Genomic DNA, 22,226 nt, shown 5'->3' on the forward strand with positions numbered 1-22,226 from the left:
CATTTTGGAGGCTGAGACAGGAGGATCGCGGATCAAAGACAGCCTCAGCTACTTAGTGAGGCCTTTGCAACTCAGTGAGACCCTGTTTCAAAATAAAGAATAATAAAGAGGGCTGGGGGTGCCTTTTGGAGACAGAATGCCCCTGGAATCCATTCCCAGTACTGCAAAATAAAATAAGATAAAATGAAATGAAATTGGGTTGAAGTGGAGCTCAGAGGTAGAATGCCCCTGGCTTCAAGCCCCTATACCACACATATAAACATAGAAAATGTTTTTTATAAAAAGAAGCACCAAATAGAGATTGTTTGGACCACGCAGTCTTTGAGATCCCAGTGGCTAGATACCATTTGAATTGGATGTACCCGACTCTCCCACATCAGTGGGACACAGATGTGTCTTGCTGACTTTCTTTCTTGTCCTCCTTAACTTACACATCCCGCTGGCTTCAGTCTCATTACCTTCATCTTTTGTTGTGTCCTGTAATTATTAGAAAACAAAAAAACAAATAACATATCATGCATGGAACTAAGAGTGTCAAAAAATGTCAATTAGAGAGCTGGATTCTAAAATGAGCAGAAAAGAAAAAAATTTATAAAGAGAGCCAGGCGTGGTGGCGCACGCTTGTAATCCCAGCATTCAGTGTTGCGGGGGGGGGGAGGAAATGTGCGTGGTGCGTGGTGTGTGTGTGGGGAGAAGTAATCCCCACCACCACCACCACACAAACAGACAAACAGAAAAACCGTGGATTCTTGTCCTAAGCTAAGAATAAGTATTCATCGCTTGGACAGCTGCTGAAGATTTAAAGGAGTTTATTAGAAAGATAGAAATACAGAAAATAGAAATACAGCCCCATGCCAAGATGGCATGAGGGGATGACTCGAATGAGTACACCCAAGGGCTTACACGTGGACTTGGCCTTTTATACCCATGACCTCCATCTTGTTTGCGTGACTCTGATGTAGTGAACATTCCTGTAAGGTACCTCCCCTAGCAAGGTGTGGTGAGGTGTCTCCTTTCATAAAGGGCAAGGTCAAACCCTGCCCCATCCCCCCTAGATCATGTAGATCTGTCTTTAGAAAGAGGAAGCCCTAGCTCTCCTCTATTGACTTGTTAAGTACTTTGAGCTAGGTTGATTTACACTGGAATAGCTGCCTGTTTTTAGGCAGAAACCAAGTCCTTTCTTTATCCATGTCTGCCTCCATTTTAACACAACTATTTTGAAATATACCAATTATTTTCCTTTGAAATATATTAATAATCAGAGCTTTCCCAAATCTTCCTAGGTCATTCCCAATACTGGCACATTCAGGAGGCTGAGACTGGAGGATCACGGTTCGTGGACAGCCTCAGCTACTTAGTGAGTCCCTCCGCAACTTAGTGAGACCCTGTTTCAAAATAAGGAATAAAAAATAGGGCAGGGGGTGTAGCTTGGAAGTCAAATGACCCTGGGTTCCATCCTCAGATCTGAAGAAAGAAAGAAGAAAGAAAGAAAGGAAGAAAGAAAGAGAGAGAGAGAGAGAGAGAACAAAAGAAAGAAAGAAAGAAAGAAAGAAAGAAAGAAAGAAAGAAAGAAAGAAAGAAAGAAAGAATATATCACTCTCTCATCCATTTGACTAACACAAATGGGCTGGATTTTCTCTATCTCCTTTAATATGGAATATAGATATCATTAAATAAAATCTTATATAACTGCTCAGCATTTCTTTACATATTATTTATTTCTAAGCAATTGTATAAACTCACTTCATTTAATAAGTTTCCTTTTTATGATTTCAATTTTTTTTAGGACTGCTAACCAATTTGAGTTTTTATGGGTTTTTTGGGGGGATTAAGAGTTGTTCCTTTGTATGTTTGTGGTATTGTTGATTGAACCTAGGGGCTCATTACCACTGAATCCAGTCCTTTTTATTTATTTATTTTTTAAACAGAGTTTCAGCAGGGCATGCTGGCTCACAACTATAAACCTAATACTTGGGAGGCTGAGACAGGAAGATCAAAGGCTTGAGGCCAGACTTAGCAACTTATGGAGACTCTGCAACCTCTCTGTTTTAAAACAAAACAAGAAACATTCTAAAGGGTTGAGGGTATAGCTCAGAGATAAAATGTCCCTGCGTTCAATTTTCAGTAGGAAGGAAGGAAGGAAGGAAGGAAGGAAGGAAGGAAGGAAGGAAGGAAGGAAGGAAGGAAGGAAGGGAGGCAGGCTCGCTCCCCAAGTTGCACAGTTACTGAGTCTGGCCACAAACCTGGAATCCTCCTGTCTCCATCTCTCACTTACTGGGATTACAGGTGTGTGCCACTGTGCCTGGCTTTATTTTTATCTTGAGATAGTGTCCTACCAGCCTCGAACTTGTGATCCTCGCACCTCAGCCTCCTGAATAACTGGTATTATGGTTATACACCACCATATCATGCTAGGATGTCTGACCTTTGGACCAAAAGTATAAGTACATGGAAAATTGGATTTTCTTCTCTCTTTTCATTTATCCTCCTTCATCCTTCTTCCATCAATATTTACTTTGCTTCAAAAAAGTATTTTTATTCATATAGTGTTATTTTGTGACTGGTTTTCAATATGTAAAACAAATACCATGCTCAAACTGTTTTGTAGCTTGGGGAAATTGCAGGATTCAGATAAGACAAGATACCTCCAGCTTCAAACTCTAACCAGCTGTTGAATAAACAACAGAATAACAATATACTAAACTTAAGCACATGGTCTGGCACATTTCCTCACATAACCCTAGAGGTAACAGAATCTCAAGGGAGAAAGGTGAGGCCCAGAGTCACTTGCCCAAGGCCATTGAAGGTGCAGTTTCCATTCTGATTCCTAAAAGCCAGAGGCCCAAGCCCAGAGCAGGCCCATTTAAAAACATCCATCTACTCTCATAATAACCAGACCAAAAGGGAAAGTTTCTTTAGACAGAAACAAACACAAAGTATTAACCTGAGAACTTTACCAATAAGAGTCCCCAGACAGAGTTGCAGTATATGCCTCTTATTCATAAAACAGGGACCATGACTCCAAGGCCTTGGTTCCTGACCTGTCACCCATTAAAAAAAAAAAAATGGTATGCAGAAAAGACATGAAAACACCTGCAGCCATAGCCCCTAAAATGCCATTCCTTAAAAATGGCATGAGCTCAGCATGGTGGCAAATGCTTGTAATCCCATTCCTTGGGAGGCTGAGACAGGAGGAATGAGGACTCAAGGACAGCCTCCGCAAGTGGTAAGATTCTCATCAACCTAGTGAGGCCCTGATTTTTTTTTTTTCAAGTCTGGAGATGGAACCCAGGGGCATTGACCTCTGAGCTACACCCCCTACACCCCTTCCCTATTTCTTTTTATTCTTTATTTTGAAGCAGGGTCTCACTAAGTTGTGGAGGGCCTCACAAAATAGATGATGCTATCGACGAACCACAATCCTCTGCTCTCAGCCTCCAGAATGCTTGGGATTATAAGCGTGCGTCATCACGCCTGGTTGTGAGGCCCTAATTTTAAATAAAAATAAAATAGAACTGAGGGTGTACCTCAGAGATAGAATGTCCCTTGGTTCAATCCCCAGTAACACACAAACACACACACACACACACACACACACACACACACACACACACGGCATGCATTTTTTTTCCTTTTCTTTCCTTCTTGCTCACATTTTTCCACAATCTTATTACAAGTCAGGTGTACCATAAAAGCCAGAAAATTGGTATCATAATGTCCCAAGAATAAATTAAATAAGTGCTGATTCATATCTTCTACAAGAAATAAATTTTTCCAAAGAAAAAACTCATTCATGACAAATGGAAAATTCCCAGATCCTAGCCCACTCCAGAAACTCAATAAAAATCTAGTCCTGCCTTTGCTTGAAGTGCAGCTGACTCCGCTCTCATGACTCTATCAGTGCTGGCTCCCCTCTCCTTGAGGTAAGCTGCGAATTAAAGCTTGCCTATGTGCTTGTATTCCCTAGCTTGTTTCATTTCTGTTGATGCCAGGTCAAAAGTTCCAGTCTCCACCATCAATCAGTATAGACATTGTTATAATAACTGCAACAAATTCACTGGATTCTTGGTTTATGCCTGTTCAGTAGAATATTTTTAGTTTCTTTAACCTTTCAGTTGCCCTTAGGTATAATGTGAATTATGTTTTAGTAAAAACTACTTCTAGCCAAGATTCATGAGGTTTGAATTCTAATTCTGCCTTTTCTACTAACAAGCAAGTTCTTCTGGATTCTTAGTATCTCCTCTATAAATACTAACATAAAAGTAGTCACATATAGAAAAAATTTTAACATTTTAAAAGCATCTCATAACCAAGCAATATTTCATCTCTCATTTAATACTTATGACACCACTGCAGAAATATTTATTACTACTTACATTTTACCAAAGCAAAACTACATCTTCAGGGGTTAGGTAATTTGTTCAAGGTCATATGGCCAGCAATAAAGAATGGGAATTCAAATCTAAGCATTTAGTTGGTATTTATCCCATATCATCATAGCCAGACAATTGAACAGAATTTCATGGAATTTCATTTCTATTACATAATAGTATCTCCATAACTTATTTTAATTGCCTAATTATTCTATTTCAATTCCATTCTTCATAATTCTTTTCTATATCTTATCACCAAAAGCTTGACTTCCTCAGTCCAAAGATCACTCTTTGTATGTAACCTACTAAGAATAAAGCAAAGTCAAATGTATAAAAACATATAAAACATAAACCATGATTCACAAGGAATCTAACAGTCTAGTATAAGTAATAAAGTATTTTTATGAAAGACAAAGGCTTTAATAATATAAAGAAGAGACTTAGGTTACCTGAATTCAGGGATAGAAATCTCAAATATCAGGCAGCTAAGAGAGGCACAGTGGGCCAGGTGGGGAGCAGAAGAGCGGACCCTCCCTTCCAGAAGGGAGCCAGCACAGCTCCCTGCAACTGTTGGCCTCGGAGCTGCCAGCTCTACACATCTCCAAGGAATTCCAGAAATTTTATTTTCATTTGAAATTTCATGATGTTTAGGTGTTGATAAGTACATGTTTTACTAATTGTTCAAATTAAAAGATGGAGAGCAAGAGCTGGGTGTGTTGGGAGTGAAGAAGCAAAGAAAGTTTCTCAACTACCAGGCAATCCGATCTTACAACTGTAATGTTGTTCAGGATGTGCAGCGGTTCGAGAGGGTCCAGGGCAGAACTGTGTCCGCAGTGAACACCTACACTTCCCCCAGCAGTGGTGCCTCGTATGACACTTAGAGTTGAGTGATGGTCAAGATATTCAGCTGTTGATACAGCTAATAAAAATTTTAAAAACACATACCTACAATCTGCCAATTCTCTTCCAAATACTTCAGGCATATTATTAATTTATTTGGTCTCAGAGCAATTCCTTGAGATAAACACATTATCAATTCTATTTTAGAGATGTGGGAAACTGAGTCAAAGAAAGACTAGCCCCAAATCACACATTTCATAAGTGATGAGCCTAGGATTAGAGCCCAGCCAACTGGCTCCAGGAACCAAGTATTTAATAAACACTGCCATTGAGAATGTCCCTTACCATTTCTGGGGTCAGTGCTGTGGGAAAGCTGAGGCCAGGTCCCAAGCCTCTTGCAGGGCCAGGTGTTAGCTCTTTAACTCTAGTTAAACACTAGTGGAGAGGTCCCAGAGCCTCAGGATAATAGGACAGGTAAAGAAGCTTTGCTTGTTTGTTTATTCTTGAGGGGAGGGAGGTCCATTAAAGGGCTCTTGTTGGCAGCTGTTTGTCAATTAGTTTAGAAACATTTTGTCATTTCTCAAGCAAATAGTGTTCCCGGCAGTGCCATGATGTTCAGTAGCAGTGCCTAACTCTTGGTAAGTATTAAACAGTTGTAGCCCCAATTATTGTTCCCCAGCACCATGCATTCTTGAGGGTCTCTGTTGGGAAGATGCCTCATTTTGGGTTACCTTCTGGTCTCCTGACCAGACTAGAGGTGGTTCCTATTGGATCAGGCACTAATCTCTTATCTCAGCAGCTCTACATTCTGCGCTAATAAGCTAGCGGGGCCTCCCCGGGAGATAAGGGCATGTGAAGAGGTCTGAAGATTCTCAGGGGGTGATACGATCCACACACTCTGGCTGGGACTGAGCAGCAGGGCTGGTGCAAGGCTTTATAAGTGGATTCTTTTAACAGTTGGGGGAACTAGAACACATTAAAATGGAAAAGGGGACATTTGAGAGGAAGTGTGAGGTAAACCAGGTTTGAAGAACCCTACACGTTAGCAGGCACATGCAATGCCATGGTTACGATGGCATAAACAGGCAAACTTAATTCATCTTAAATTCTTTTTTTTTTTTTTTTTTTTTTTTGTGGTACTGGAGATGAAACTCAGGGACATTCTACCTCTGAACTACACACCCAGCCCTTTTTTTTATTCTTTATTTTGAAACAGGGTCTCACTGAGTTGAAAGGGCCTCACCAAGTAGCTGAGGCTGTCCTTGATCCGTGATCCTCCTGTCTCAGCCTCCCAAATGCTGGGATTACAAGTGTGTGCCACCACACCCAGCTTCATCTTAATTTCAACACTTTCAAAATTCCGCTACAACTGGTTGATTTTTTTTTTTTTTTTTTTTGGTACAGGGGGTAAAACCCAGGGGCCTTCTACCTCCTGGTTGCACTCCCAGACCCCAGACCTATTTTATATGTTATTTGGAAACAGGGTCTCACTAAGTTGCTGAGAGCCACTAAGTAGCTGAGGCTGGCTTTGAACCTGCACGATCCTCCTGTCTCAGTCTCCCAAGTGCAGGGCTTACAAGTGTGCGCCACCATGCCTGGTTTAAAGCTGGTGGATATGATCTCTTTTGACCTTTTCTTCTTTATTTCTTTTGACTTTTTCACCAGAGCAACTTTTCCTACTTCGGAAACATTTTTGCTATCATTTCACCGATGGCTCCTTGTCTCATACACTTGAATGACCATAAAAAGTGCCTTCTATTAATATATAGATTGTTTAAAGAAAGATATAAAACACTTTATTCACTTATTATAATATTGTAAATGTAGAAAATTCTAAGGAACTTAACAGAGATTTACCAGAACTATCAGGTGAGTTTAACAAGGTTGAAGGATACATAATTAACATATAAAAATAAGTTTCATTTGTATTCATTTGAAATAATTAGAAAATAAATTTATAAAAATAATATAGAATAAATAATTAGAAATAATATAGAATATATATAGAATAAATTAGAAAATAAAGCATCATTTATACTGGCATCAGTTATATAAAGTATTTAGAGAAAAATGTATCAAAAGAGCTACAATACCTGTCAACTAAATATTATAATACCTTGCTGAAAGAGTCACTATTGCTATGAAATCGGTGTTCTCCAAAACTTATTTAAAGACTCAAGACAATCACAGCCAAAATCCTGACAGACATGTTTCCAAAAATTTATGAGGTGAGCCGGGCGTGGTGGCGCACACTTGTAATCCCAACATTCAGGAGGCTGAGACCTGAGGATCACGGTTCGCGGACAGCCTCAGCTCATTAGTGAGGCCCTCTGCAACTCAGTGAGACCTGGTTTCAAAATAAAGAATAAAAAATAGGGGAGGGGGTGTAGCTCGGAGGTCAAATGCCCCTGGGTCCCATCCCCAGACCTGCAAAAAAGAAAAAGAAAAAAAAAAGAAAAAAAAATATATATATAAATAGTATGATTAGAATCACCTCATAATTTTTTTTTTTTTGCGAATCTGGGGATGGAACCCAAGGGCATTTGACCTCCGAGCTACACCCCCTCCCCTATTTTTTATTCTTTATTTTGAAACCAGGTCTCACTGAGTTGCAGAGGGCCTCACTAAGTAGCTGAGGCTGTTCGAGAACCGCGATCCTCTGATCTCAGCCTCCCGAATGCTGGGATTACAAGCATGTGGCAGTACATCCAGCTCATACTATTATATTTTTGTAATTAATTTTTCACTTTTATTGGCACATTGTAATCATATATCATGGTGAAGTTCAGAGCAATTGAGACACACGTGCTCCCCCCTTCCTTGTGTAGGATATTGAGACTGGCATTGATAACATTGTGTATGTGCCTTGTGTGGATTGAAATGTTTCTTCATCAGATCTCTGTCCTGCCACCTGCCTCCCTCCCTTAAACCCCTCCATTACTCCACTATGGTTTCTCCTTCTTTATCTGGAGTTCCTTTTTTTTATCCCAGTCTCTCCCTAGCTTCCACAGATGAGGAAAAATATCTGACCCTTCATTTTTGTTTTTTTGTTTTTTGTTTTTTTTTTTAATTTTTTTTAAATTTTTTTTATTGGTGCACTGTATTCATACATCATAGTAGGATACATACTTTTGTAGACATACATGCACACTTTTCCCAGTCAGCCCCCACCCAATCCCCACCCCATTCTCTCCCTATCCCTCCCTCCCATGCTTGGCTTAGTAGTTGACATCTAGTATTATGGCAATTTATCTAAAATTAAAAATGATAATCTCACATAACAGTTTCATTTGTCTGATACCAAGCTTTTGATGACTTAAAGATAACATTTCAGTATTTCTTTTTGCTTTCTTTCTTACCAGAGAATATTTTTTTTCTATTTTTTAGGTGAAACTATCATATATTTATATATTTATTTTTCAGAAAAAAATCTATCCTAATATGGAATATGGACTCTAGGTACCCAAAACGATCTTGAAAAAGAACAAAGCTAGAAGATGTATATTTTCTGATTTCAAACCATATAAAGCTACAATAATTGAAACAGTGTAGTACTATTCTAAAGGCAGATATATAAACCATTGGAATTAAATAAAAGCCTAGAGCTAAATTCTTCCCTATATTGTCAAGTTATTTTTGACAAGGTTTCCACGAACATTTGGTGGTGGGAATAATAATCTTTTAACTAAATATTGTTGAAAAATAATAATTACATGGAAAAGAATAAAGTTGGACCCTTACCTAATCCCATATACAAATATTAACTCAAAATAGATAAAAGACCTAAATATAAATCTTAAGACTATAAACTTTTAGGAGAAAATCTGGGTCATTAAACCTCACAACATTGAAATTGGCAGTGATTTCTTGGTTATGATTTCAATGGCACAGGCAACAGAAGAGTATACAAACTCCCTAAAAAAAAAAATTGTATATGCAAAGACAATGTAAACAGAGTTAACAGTTACTAATAGAATGGGATAAAATATTTCCAAATGCTATATCTGAAGGTATATTAATATTCCAACTAGAAATCCTAAAAATTAACAACAATAAAGGCAAACAATACCCTTTAGAGATAGGTAAAAGAATAACATAAATAATGAATCTCCACAGATAACCAATCTTAGTTGTCTGTTGGATGGAAAATCTTGTTTCTCTAGTTCTGGAGTGTGTTACCTATTTCTTCTTTGTAGTTAATCTCTTTGAGTATTTTCTCTAGTGCTGGTTTTGAAGACATAAATTCTTTCAGTTTCTGTTTGTCATGGAAGCTTCTTATTTCTCCATCTAATTTGATAGAAAGTTTTGCTGGGTAGGAAATGTTTGGCTGGAAGTTGTTTTCTTTCAGAGTTTGGAATATGTTACTCCAAGCCCTTCTGGCTCTCATGACTTGGTTTGGGAAGTCTGGAGTGATTCTAATTGGTTTGCCTCTGAATGTCACTTGGCCCTTTGCTTTTGTTGCCTTTAAGATTCTCTGCTTGGCTTCCACATTGGTTATTTTGACAATTATGTGGCGTGGGGATCCTCTTCTCGGATCCTGTCTAAAGGGAGTTCTATAAGTTTCCTGGACCTGTGTATCAACCTCTTGCTCTATGTTTGGAAAATTTTCTGCTATTACTTCCTTGAAGAGATTGTTGATCCCTTTGGTTTCACTTTCTTTTCCCTCCTCTATTCCAATTATTCTTAGGTTAGCTCTCTTAAAATGGGCCCATATTTCTTCAATATCAGACTCCTGCTGTCGGATATTTTTTTCTAGATTAGAAACTATGAGTTCATTTTTGGATTGCTCATCTTTTAAGAGCGAGATTCTGTTCTCCATGTGTTCTAATCGGTTGTTTGTGCTTTGAATTGAGGCCTTTACTTCATTAATTGCATCCTTTATCTCTTTTTGGCTCTGAGTTCTTTTTGAAGCACCTCTATTATTTCTACAGTTATTTTCCTGATTTGATCTTCTAGAAATCTCTGATTTTCTGTTTTATCAGGTTCTGATGTTGTGGGGTTGTGGCATTAATTGCTCCAGTATTATTCCTCTTTCCCATGATTTCCGATGTTTGTGCCTTCTCTGGGTTCTTCCCTTGGGTCACTATGACTTCCCTTAAGGTGTTCTGGATCTCGAGTCAGTAGTATCTCGGACCCCACTACTCCTTTACTGGGTTTTATCACAGAGTCTCCGACCCAGAGAGTCGATAGAGGCTGCTTTAGACTGTGGGGGGTGCCAGGTTGCACGTTCTCCTATGGTGTGATATCTCGGCCACCGCCCCTCCCCCACTGGGTCAAGTCCCAGGGATTTCTCCTCTGTGGCCCGCAATTTGACTCACTGTTCTTGAGTACGCAGATGTAGCTGTACTGGCCTCGCTGAATTCGCTGCTGCTGCCGCCGGTAGCAATATGTCGCCGCTGCTACGCCCTCGGCTGTGGGGCTGGCGTTTTTCTTCTTGATTTTGATTTCTACTCTGAATCCCTGCAGCGTGTGCTGAGCTCGGCCACTGGGAGCTGTAGATGCTCTCTGCGCAGAGAAATCTCGCCTAGCTGTTCCGCAGTGCCTCACCTCGGCTTGCTGTGGCCGTCTGGTGAATTCGCCGCTGCCGCCAGCAGTATGGCGCTGCTACCGCGTCTGCCGCGTCCTCGGGCGCGAGGCCGGTGTATCTCCTCTGTGGCTCTGTTCTCAGTCCGCTTTCTCTCTGGAGCCTGGTGATTTTTTGTTTCACTGGTGATGGTGTTTTCTGGCTATGAAAGGCGCTGATTTTGTGGTAATGGAGATTTGTTGTTAGCGGGGCTCTTAAGCCCCGCTTTTCTCGGTCGCCATCTTCCCGGAAGTTTTTGATTCACTTTTTTCCTGACCCTTCATTTTTGTGACTGGCTAATCTCTCCTTGTATAATACTTTCTAGTTCATTCCATTTCCCTAAAAATTACAAAATTATGTTCTTCTTTACGATTGAGTAGAATTCCATTGTGTGTATATATCCCATAATTTTGTAACCTCTTCATCTGTTGATGGATACCTAGGCTGTTTCCATAGTTTGCTATTGTGAATTGTGTTGCTATCAACATAGATATGCATATGTATTACTATAATAATCTGGTTTCTATCCCTTTGGAAATACTTCAGAAATGTTCTCAAATATTTCCAAAATATTTTCAGAAGTAGTTCTGCCAACATTTCACCAGGTGGCTCCTTTGCTTCATACACTTGAATGGCCATAAAGAGTGTCTCATATTTTCATAATTTGTATTTTCCTCACCATCATATCTCTTTGTTTATATAGCTTAATATATGTTTGTCATTCTTCCTTTCAACTCAGTGGCTTAATCAAATTAACTGAAAGATATTTAACCTAAAGGAATTCTGTCAAGAATTAAATTTAGACCCTAATTTGACCTAACAAGCTCTCTTCCAATATAGTAACCAGTGTTATTTAGTCTCTAAATATCACTGATCTTATTTATTTAATTTTCCTTAACAGTTACCTTTTTAATATTAATACTTTGAAAACCTTTTTTTTGAACCCTGTATAGTAGCAAGTTTGAAATATGATCATTAATGCATCTATCAAACATTCTGATTTTATTAATGATAAGAGCACATGAAAAAGAAGGCAAACAGAAAAAAAAGATGTCATCAGGTTTTAACCTCTATTACAAATAATGGGAAAAGAATCATTTATTTTCAAATTTATAAAAATATGTCAAAAAAGCTATGCCTTCAGTTATCTTAAAATGTTCTTCAAAGAAAAAGGGAGGGAATGTATTGAAAATGCTTACAGAACAAATATTGGCAAGAGCTCATCAGAACTTGCATCAACTAACCTAAAAATATACATGCCTATTATCCCAATATTTCTACTTCTGGCAACCTGGTCTGATAACTCAAAACATGTTAAGACATGAACGTTGGGTGCCACCTTTATTATAAGGGTGAGAACATGAGAGCAGCGTAGAGAAAAGTGAGAGAAATGAGTTAAATGCACTGTGGTCATTCTTTCCAGGGTTCACCATTTACAAATAAGTGCTTCCTGTCTCTTGTCACCTGTTACCACATCTTTGCCCGTCCTCCTCATATCCAGTGCCATCCTTTTACTCACTCTGCATTCTACTGTGATGGTATTTCTCCAAATCACAATTTTGGTCCTGTTATCTCTTTCCTTTAGGAAAAATTCAAATCAGCAGCCTCATCAATTTCTTCAGCCAGCATATCTAGTGATTCACACACAAGGGCTGCCTCCACGGATCCCAACCAGTTCTATCTTTCCTCCAATGCAGTCAGATTGCTATCTACAATCCTGGACCCAACTAGAAACTCCATGAATGGTTCACTATTTAAAACACACCATTCAATATGATTAATGTTCTGATTGGAGGGGAGAAAGTGGGGAAGTGATGTCCAGGTCTTTTTTTTTTTTTTTTTTTTGGTGGTGGTACTGGGGTTCCTGGAAGCCCTTCTACCTCCGGGCTACACTCCCAGACCTCTTTTTACATTTTATATTTGGAAACAGGGTCTCCTAAGCCAGCGCGCGCGGCTGGCTTCGAACCTGCGTGATCCTCCTGTCTCTGCCTCCCAAGTGCGGGGATTACAAGCGTGCGCCACCACGCCCGGCCAGGTCTTTCTTCTTTTTCAGTTTTAATTGACAAGTAAAAATTGTATATGTTTATCAAGACAACATAATATTTTAAAATATGTATACATTGAGGAATGACTAAATTAAGCTATTTAGCCTATATATTATCTCACATACTTATTGTTTGTGGTAAATACACTTAAAGTCTGCTCTTAGCAATTTTCAAATATCCAATTTTTTTCATTATAAACCCTATGATATACAGTAGCTCTCTTAAAATTATTCCAATTTGAAATATCGTGTTCCTTAAGCCGGGCGTGCTGGCGCACGCTTGTAATCCCCGCACTTGGGAGGCTGAGACAGGAAGATCGCACAGGTTCGAAGCCAGCCTCAGCTACTGAGTGAGGCTCTCAGCAGCTGTTTCCAAATAAAATCGAAAATAGGTCTGGGAGTACAGTCCAGAGGTAGAAAGCCCCTGGGTTCCACCCCCAGTACCACCAAAAAAAAAAAAAAGAGAAGAAAAAAAAAGAAATATCGTATTCCTTGACAAATATTTTCCAAGTGCCTCTACCACCCAGTATCTGGTTACCACAATTTTGCTATTTCCATGAATTAAACATTTTTATTCTCCTCAGTTAAGTGAAAATATGTAGTATTTGTCTTTCTGTGCCTGAATAATTTCACTTAATATAACCTCCAGGTTCATCTATTCTGTTGTGAATGACAAGATTTTCTTCCTTTTAAGGCTAAATAATGTCCCACTGTGTATGTGTACCTATGGCTACTTTTTTTTTTTTTTTTTTTTGCATTGCTACAGATTGAATCCAGGGCCTTTCCCGTGCCATATAAGTACTCTTCAATTGAGCTGAAGCCCCAGAACTATAAGCTTCCCTTTTTTGTGTTTGTTTGTTTGTTTGTTTGTTGTTACCTTCCCTTTTTTTATTCATTCATCAGCTGGTGGTCACTTAGGTTGATTCCATAGGTTAGCTACTGTGACTAATGTGGCATCGACATGGGACTCCAGCTATCTCTTCAATATACAGGTTTCATATCCTTTTGATACATACCCAACAGTGAAGTTGCTGTGTCATCTAGTTGTTCTATTTTAATGTGTAGCTAATGTTTTTAACTAGTCCATGAAAGTAGATCCCTTATTAAATTTTGAGTCCTGTTCAAATAATTCATAAATTTATCCTATTCATTATAACTGATAACTGCATAGATCCCCTTAAAGTTCTCAACTAGTGTTTTTTTTTAAATAACTCTATCAATTAAGTGCATTTCTCTCATCTACACACTTTTGATTCCAAACCCAAAGGCAATAATCAATTTAGCCCAGGCATTATAATTCTATAAGTGCCAAGTATATATTTATGTGCCCTCATAGAATGACTGCAGCTAGGTAAGATACTCTACCCCAAGGAACTACGGAGGTTCCCAACACCCAGTTGGGCAATCTAAAGTTTATATTACATTTAGCAGAAACAAGATAGTAGGAATTAAGAAATTAACATACCTTAGAGCATAAGTGGAGAGGTAGATTTGACAGTTTGGTGACTGAAGTAGACAGAAAGGTCAAAGATGACAGTTAAGTTTCTGATGAGGAAACCCAGAAAGAAAAGGAGACCTGAAAGGAGAGACGCTGGGTTCTGTTTGGGGCATATGGAGGTGAAAGTGACTGTCATTGGGGAGTGTCTAGAAAGTACTAAGCCAGGATCCAAAAGTCAAAGTGGAAGGAAAGAATACATAATCTTGATAGTAGTCGGGATCGTTAAGGGAAAGAGCAGAGGTTAAGAGAATAAGAGGGTTAAGATAAAACTGAGAAGCAATCATAACAAACTAACATAAGAATTTAAGAAAGTAAAGAATAAATAACCAGAACATGAAAGAAGTTAAGATTGTGTAGTTTCACAAATAGCAAGAGAGAAAAGTCTGTGCCAAAAGAAAAAAGCACCCATAGACTCTACTGCTGGAATGACAAGTAGGAGACATTGGTAAGAACATTTTCAAGCCAGGCACCTGTAATCCCAGGACTTGGGAGGCAGAGACAGAAGGATGACAGATTCAAGGCCAGTACACAGGAACTTAGTGAGACTCTGCTTCAAAATGAAAAATAAAGTAAGACTGGGGGCAGAGCTCTGTGGTAGAATGTCCCTAGGTTCAATCCCCAGTGCTGTAAAAAAAAAATACATACATACATACATACATACATACATACATACATACATACTGTTTCAAGCAGAAGCAGGTGAACAGCCTTCAGAATACAGTGAGTTGAAGAGTGGGAGGTGCTCAGCCTAGGATTTACACACACAAGTAAGTATGCCAGAAATAGTGTCGGGTGGAGACAGTCAGAGAACAGCACTGAGGTATGAAGAAGCAGCGGAGGCTGCACTGGAGGAGAGCACAGAGGCTGAGGGAACAACTGTGTTGCTTTTAAGGGAGAAAAGTCTTACACATATTTAAATACCAATGAAAGGAACCCACAAAAAAAGATTTTGAAGACAGGAGAAAAAGAATAAAGTGATAGCCCCTGAAAGGGCAGAAAGGATGAAAACTAGAGTTGAAATGAAGGAGTGAATTCAATATATCTTCTTGTATAAGGAGAGTAAAAAAAGAGAATAGGTTGTTAGAAGAAGCAGTTTTACGAGCTTCAAGTTCATGCTCCCACAAACTTATGTGTTGAAACCCTAATTTCCAATGGGAAAGTATTAGGGGCCAGGGCCTTTAAGAGGTAATTAGGTCAAGAGAATGGCGCCTTCTGTATAGGAATAATTCTCTTGTAAAAAGAAACAAGGTAGAACTTGCTTCCCCTCAGTACTGTCTACCCTGTGAGGGGACAAGAATACGGCCATTTGCAAACAAGGAAGTAGGTCCTCACTAAGCCTCACATCTGCCAGCACTTTGTCTTGGATTCCCAGCGCCCAGCACTGTGAGAAATATGTACCTGCTGTTTAAACCACGGAGTCTATGGCCATTTGTTATAGCAGCTCAAACTGACTAAGATGGGGAAGGAGATGAAGAAAAGGAGAGGAAGAAAATATTTAACATTTAAAGGTTGCTTTTCAAATGAAATAACCAAGCCTCTGGAAGATTAAGTTCACTCAGGAAGAGGCAGAATGCAAATCTAAACCTAATTTTAAACCCTTCGTCTTTCTTATCCATTAAGGTAGACCGGTGGGGAACTTGTGGTTTTCTTTTTAAGGTGTTGGGGAGGAGTATTTAGACAGAGTAATGACTACCAAAATAGGTTTAAGAAGACACAGAGATAGTGGAGAATGAAAAAGAACCAAGACGAAACAAAAATGTGAAGGGTACAATAAGAATCGGAGACTTTAGAGTTGTAGGGCTCCAGTCTTCACAGGTAAGTTATTTTATATATAGAAGGGGGGAGAGAGGGGGGAATACTGGAGATTTTATGAGGGCTAAATTTCAGGAAGATAATGATAAAATAAATTGAAGATATCAGCAAGAGAGAGGCTCAGATAATGACATATAGAGTCCAAGATAACTAGGACAGGAAGTAAAGTCAGGAAAGGCTGACAAGTTAAAGAACTAAGAACTGGATATTCCTAGAAGGTGGTATTCTAGGATCCTTATGGCTAACATACTGACTAACATAAAATTGGAAGTGAGTAAATGTTTTCTAGTAAATTAGTGAAAAAATGAATTAAGGAATGAATGAATGATAACCAGGGGCCATAGTGCTGAAATATGAGAACAGAAAGGACATTTGACTCAGATCTATTCTTCATAAAGGATTTTAAATAAGATTTCTTTAAATGTCTGACAGGATCAAATAGCAATCCAATAGGTTAACATAATCAAAACCACTATTTTGATTAAAATATATATAAACTCTTAAAGTTTTTCTACAAGGGCTTAGAAAAAAAAAGCCACATCCTGATTTTAAAAAAAAAGCTGCTGAACAAAGTGTCTATAAACTTATAAATTTCACCTTTTAGAGTATTTTTTAATTTTTACTATATTTATCCTCAATATCATGCCCTTCCTAAGAGTTATGATTATTCTCTTTAAGACATAAAAATATTATTTCTTATGCTTCTTTTGAGCATAGCTAAACACATTTATATCTCAAATGAATTTCCTAAACATGAAGAAACAACAGAAAATAGCTGGCATGCTTTTAATTCCAGTGCTTGGGAGGCTGAGACAGGAGGATCACAGGTTCAAAGCTAGCTTCAGCAATGCTGCACTCTCACACTTATGAGACCCTATTTCAAAAACAAAAAATTAAAGAGAACCGGGTATGGTGGCGCATGCTTGTAATCCCAGTACTGGGAAGTTGAGACAGGAGGCTCGCAGGTTTGCAGCAGCCTCAACTACCTATTGAGGTCCTCCACAACTTACTGAGACCCTGTTTCAGAATAAAGAATAAAAATAGGGTTGGAGCGTAGCTCAGAGGTAGAATGCCTCTTATGTCTCTACATACAATTCCCAGTACCACAAAATAGAAAATAAAGAAAATTCAGAAACATTTAAAAAATTACAAAACTTACCAAATAAATACCATTACCTATGTCTGTAGGTTCTTACTGGGGACCCTGCCTGCAGTCATCTTTTTTCAGGTTGCCTGGTTTACCAACACTTCATAAACGAGCTTCGTTTGGAGCTTATTTTATAACTTGGAACATTTCCTTTCTGTTTCGGTAAATGATTCATTCCTTCAACCAAGCTATTTCTGCAAAGTCACTTTAGTTTTGCTCTAAATTAGACAGTGCCTGCGCCCATTGTGGATGGAGACCCAGAAGATCACCCTTTTCTGATTCATAGGAAACTGGATTTTTAAGGAAGAGTTTTTACCAGTGAGGCCCCTGGGGCTCAGACACATGCTGCGGCAACTCTCCTGGCTGTGCACCTCAGAGGAGCAGAAGGGGAATCTGGGCACTCGAAACCCTCCTTTCACTTCTCCATACTGGTTGCAGCTTTTAGAGTTTTAAAGCTGGAAACTCAAGAGACGGCCTTTTGAAGAACATGAAATATTGGATAGAGGGGGAGAGTGGGCCCTCCAAGAAAGCTATCCATCCAGAGCGCTGTCAGGCTGGACCCCAAGAGAGGGAGAAAGAGAGCAAGTTCTCCTGAGTCCCACCCCGTGGGCCCCAAGTTCGCGGCTGGCGGGTGTGCGCAGTGAACGCGCCAAGAGAGCTCTGGTAAGAAAGAAAGCAAAAAGAAATATTGAAATGTTATATTTAAGTCATCAAAAGCTTGGTATCAGACAAATGAAACTATTCTGTGAGATTATCATTGTTAATTTTGGATAAATGGCTATAATACTAGATGTCAACCACTAAGCCAAGCATGGGAAGGAGGGATGGGGAGGGAACGGGGTGGGGATCGGGTAGGGGCTAATTGGGCGATGTGTGCATGTATGTCTACAAAAGTTTTTTTTTTTTATCCCATTATGATCTATGAATACAGTGCACCAATAAAAAAATAAATTAAAAAAATAAAATGAAAAATAATGTTTTATCATGAAAAAAATAAAAATAAAAGAGAGCCCTTGAGTCCGGGCACTGGTTCCAAAGGCCCTTGAGTGCCTGGCTCGAGGCGCCAATGCCTGTGTGTGCAGGGCTCTCTCCTCCGTCCTCAGGCCTGGTTTGGGGCCCTCTAGCACACTGGAAGGGCACCCGGGATCTAGCCTTCTTGGGCTTCCCCGGGCCTCCATGCCCTCTGGATGTCGGCCGCCTTCACCTTGACCACTCTGGTGTCTGAGGAGGTGGCGGGCCCTCGTTGACTGGATCCTCCAACCCTTCCTGGAAGAGTTTCTGTTCACTTCTTTTTTCTCATTGGTAGAACAACATTGAAACCCAAGACCCCTCCTGAGGACACTGTCATGGTGGTGGCCCAGAAGATGGAGGACTCTCGCCTCAGCAGAGCTTCAACCTCCATCTCTCCTCCAATGCAGCCCTGCAGCCCAGGGTACTTTTTGGTTTAGTGTGAAGGATCCAAATACATCAAGGTTCTATTCTAGATCAATTTGGGCTTGTACTGAAAGAAATCTAGCAGTATATTTTTCCACATAGATAAGAAATATATTTCTAAAATATGTTTACGGCCCAAATACATTATTGTTAGTTAATGAAGAACATGCATTGGATTAAAGTAAGATGATCAAAATATAGTCTTCATAAGTATGCCAGCTAGGCCAACTCTTCACTCTCCTTTATTGTCTCCTCAACTAAGTTTAGATATCCTTACGTCCAAGAGATGGGACTCTTCTTGGGCATCAGGATAAGGGAAACACACTGTAGTCCAGTAGTCAGAAGCTTCAGCATAAGATTTGAAAAGCCTACACACACTCTATCAAGTTTGGAACTTGTTTCTTTGGCTGTCTTCATTGTAGTATTTTTCTGTTTCATGGGGCTGACAGCTATCAGCCACATGGCAGGAAATTTCAGAACCAAAAATCATAGAGGTCAGCAAAAATGTTTCTTATATATTTTTAATTAAAAATATTTTTTGGTGGTACTGGGGTTGGAACCCAGAGCATTCTACCTCCAGGCTATACCTGAGGCTGGCTTCGAACCTGTGCGATCCTCCTGTCACAGTCTCCCAAGTGCAGGGATTACGAGAGTGTGCCACCACACCTGGCTCTAAAAAAAAATAATATTTTAAGCTGGGTATGGTGATGCACGTTTGTAATACCAGCATTTGGGAGGCGAGACAGGAGGATCATGGTTCCTGGACAGCCTCAGCTACTTAGTAAGGCCCTTTGCAACTCACTGAGACCTTGTTTCAAAATAAAGAATAAAAAATAGAGCTGAAATATTGCTCAGAGGTAGAATGCCCCTGGGTTCCATACCCAATACCGCAAAAAAAAAAAAAAAATATATATATATATATATATATATGTAGATAGATTAGATGATAGATAGCTAGATAGATAGATATAAAATCAAGAAGTGCAACTCTGTAGAGTTGCACAGAAAATGGCATAAAGCATGAAAAGTAAAGCCCATGGGGTAGTGATTCTCCAGCCTCTGAGGCCAGCCCATAGGTCAGCCAGGGACCTGCATAGGATTGCACATGGTACTCTGTCAAACTCAGGCAGAAACGAATAATGTAAATTCTTGGTGTCTACTTATGTCAGTGCTTTCTGTGTGGAGTTATAAACATCGACAGGACACAAACCCAACTGGTCTCACCCAATTCACGTTTTGTGTCACCTGGCTCAATGCATATACAAGGTTCTTGATACATAGATTTTAATTACTGTGATTTGCTACTATTTCTCTCAATTTCACAAACCTATATACCTCTAAGGTTTGCTTAGAAAAGCAAAAAATAATGTGTTTTTTATTCATATTCTGTTCACAGCTCAGAATTTGGCTGAATGAACAGCTTCATGACATTAGGATAGGGAATCTGGGTAAAATAATCTTTAGGGAAGCACCAATTCTAAAATTAGTAACTGTTCACTTTATTGAAGATTCTGACATGGGATATTTTGGGATTGAGGCCGTAAGCACCCTGAAGGACTATCTGCACTCACGCCATCTCCCCTCTGCATCCATGGCACCTCTGTCCAGCTACCTGTTTTTGCAGCTACCTTGATGCACAATTCCTCACTGTACCAGGGCATCTGGTATGAACATAGTAGAATTGTCCTTTTCTAGACACTAGTTAAGTGGAAAGGGAATATCATACACCATCTCTCCCCTCGTCCCATATTTTTTCTCCTCCTGAGATTACAACCCTATGCAGGACAGTATGGAGCGTATTCCATGGAGAGTTGAATCAGGGCTTGCCTTTATTACATCTGTTAAAGATGGTGTTGGTCTCTTTCAGTTAACAAGGACTTTTTTCAAAAGACAAAATTTATCTATTGCCATGAAAGCTGTGTCCCTGCAATCAACGTTTGTTCTACATTGGTCTTGGGGAGAGTGTGGCTCTTAAGGATTTTCACAAAAACTGGGTCAGCTGGAATCCTGGGCTGAAATTAATGTAAGCTGGGGAAGGAAGCACGGTGCTCTCACAGATGCAGGGGCACCAAGGAAAACCCCAAATGAGAAGTTAAATGGGAGAAATAAAAACCTCAAAAAGCTAAGGTCCAGCCAGGTGTGGTGGCACACACTTGTAATCCCAGCACTTAGGAGGCTGAGCCTGGAGGATCACTGTTCGCAGACACCCTAAGCTACTAAGCAAGGCCCTTTGCAACTGAGTGAGACTCTGTTTCGAAATTAGAAAGAATAAAATAATAGGGCTGGGGTGTCGCTCAGAGGTAGAATGCCCCTGGGTTCCATCCCCAGTACCTCAAAAAAAAAAAAAAAGCTAATGCCCTTCATACTAATCACATTCTCTTTATTTTTCAAAGCCCTCATTCATAGCTACAAATTTATCTTCAAATAAATGTTTTCTCATATCTGTAATCTGACACCTATGAAAGTAACCTGACACTACACTTAGCCTTGCTCAACTTTCATGTGGAAAGCAAGTTCACCCTCACCTGCATCCAAGTAAAGCACGTGGCTTGTACTTATGACACATAGCAGTGACCTGCCCTTCCTTCGACGTTAGCTGTCCTCTCCAATGGAGGAGCAGCGAGATCAGATCCGCCCTCTGGATTTCATTATTTCATGCAGCACAGTGCTCTGCTCAGCCACCCTAGTGGACACGCTTCCCAATTATATTTTTTTTACCATCATCTACATTTCAGCCTCTCAGAATGGGTGTGAGAAGTACAAGAGAAGAGGCTGTGCACATACACATCAAGAACTAATGAGAAATGCCACATGTCGACAATTGATTATTTTCATACATTCCAGGCCCAATAAGTGGTTGGCAATATTTAATATGCTATGTGTTTCAAATATAACTTGAAAATAGGTTTTCACCTTTAGTCCTTTAATTGCAAAACAGCTTAATTAGAATGAAACAGAAGCCCCGAGAAAAGCAAAGATTGTTCTCTCAATACCAACGAAAATAGGAATAAACATTTTATAGCACATTTATGCTTCTGAAACTTGGTGACTAATGAAGTTATTTTAAATAATTACTCAAACTAAACAAGCTCTTAGATAAAAATTCTGAACTGCTTCATTTTTACTATAGTTATAGACTCTCTGTGCCTTCAGACATATAACAAATATAATTATGCTGCCCTTATTCCTAGTGCCCCTCAAATAGTTGATATAAAATAACAAAAAGCTTTGCTATCAAGATTTTGATAAGCAATGTTTTAATTATTAGCTTCATACCTCCTGCAGAAGGTCCCCTTCATCACTCATCTCAACACTTTTTATTAAGTCGACTTTGGAAACCACAATATCCACAACAAATGCTTTCACCATGTATTTATATGTATACCTCCAACAAAGGCTGCTGATGATAAATCCCACAGAGGCTCTTTCCAGGCCGATCTAGCAGGTAATAAAAGATAAACATCAGACTCTGATATGTCATGCCCAAGGCACAGTACGCTAGAAATGCTCTGGAA

At 39.4% G+C, this 22,226-nt stretch overlaps 1 protein-coding gene across 1 annotated transcript in view; it reads right to left on the reverse strand.

Annotated features, from left to right (window-relative positions):
• Positions 1-22,017, reverse strand: part of LGSN (lengsin, lens protein with glutamine synthetase domain) — a gene marked incomplete at both ends in the record, with an annotated part of 43,206 nt that extends 21,189 nt beyond the window's left edge. The window contains 2 exons of the mRNA XM_080699731.1: positions 345-477; positions 21,988-22,017. Of these exons, the coding sequence (XP_080555857.1) occupies positions 345-477; positions 21,988-22,017 (163 nt within the window). The remainder of the gene's footprint in view (positions 1-344; positions 478-21,987) is intronic.
• Positions 22,018-22,226: the final 209 nt, after the last annotated feature.

Source organism: Muscardinus avellanarius (genome assembly GCF_963383645.1).
Source record: "Muscardinus avellanarius genome assembly, chromosome: 8".
NCBI lineage: Eukaryota > Metazoa > Chordata > Mammalia > Rodentia > Gliridae > Muscardinus > Muscardinus avellanarius.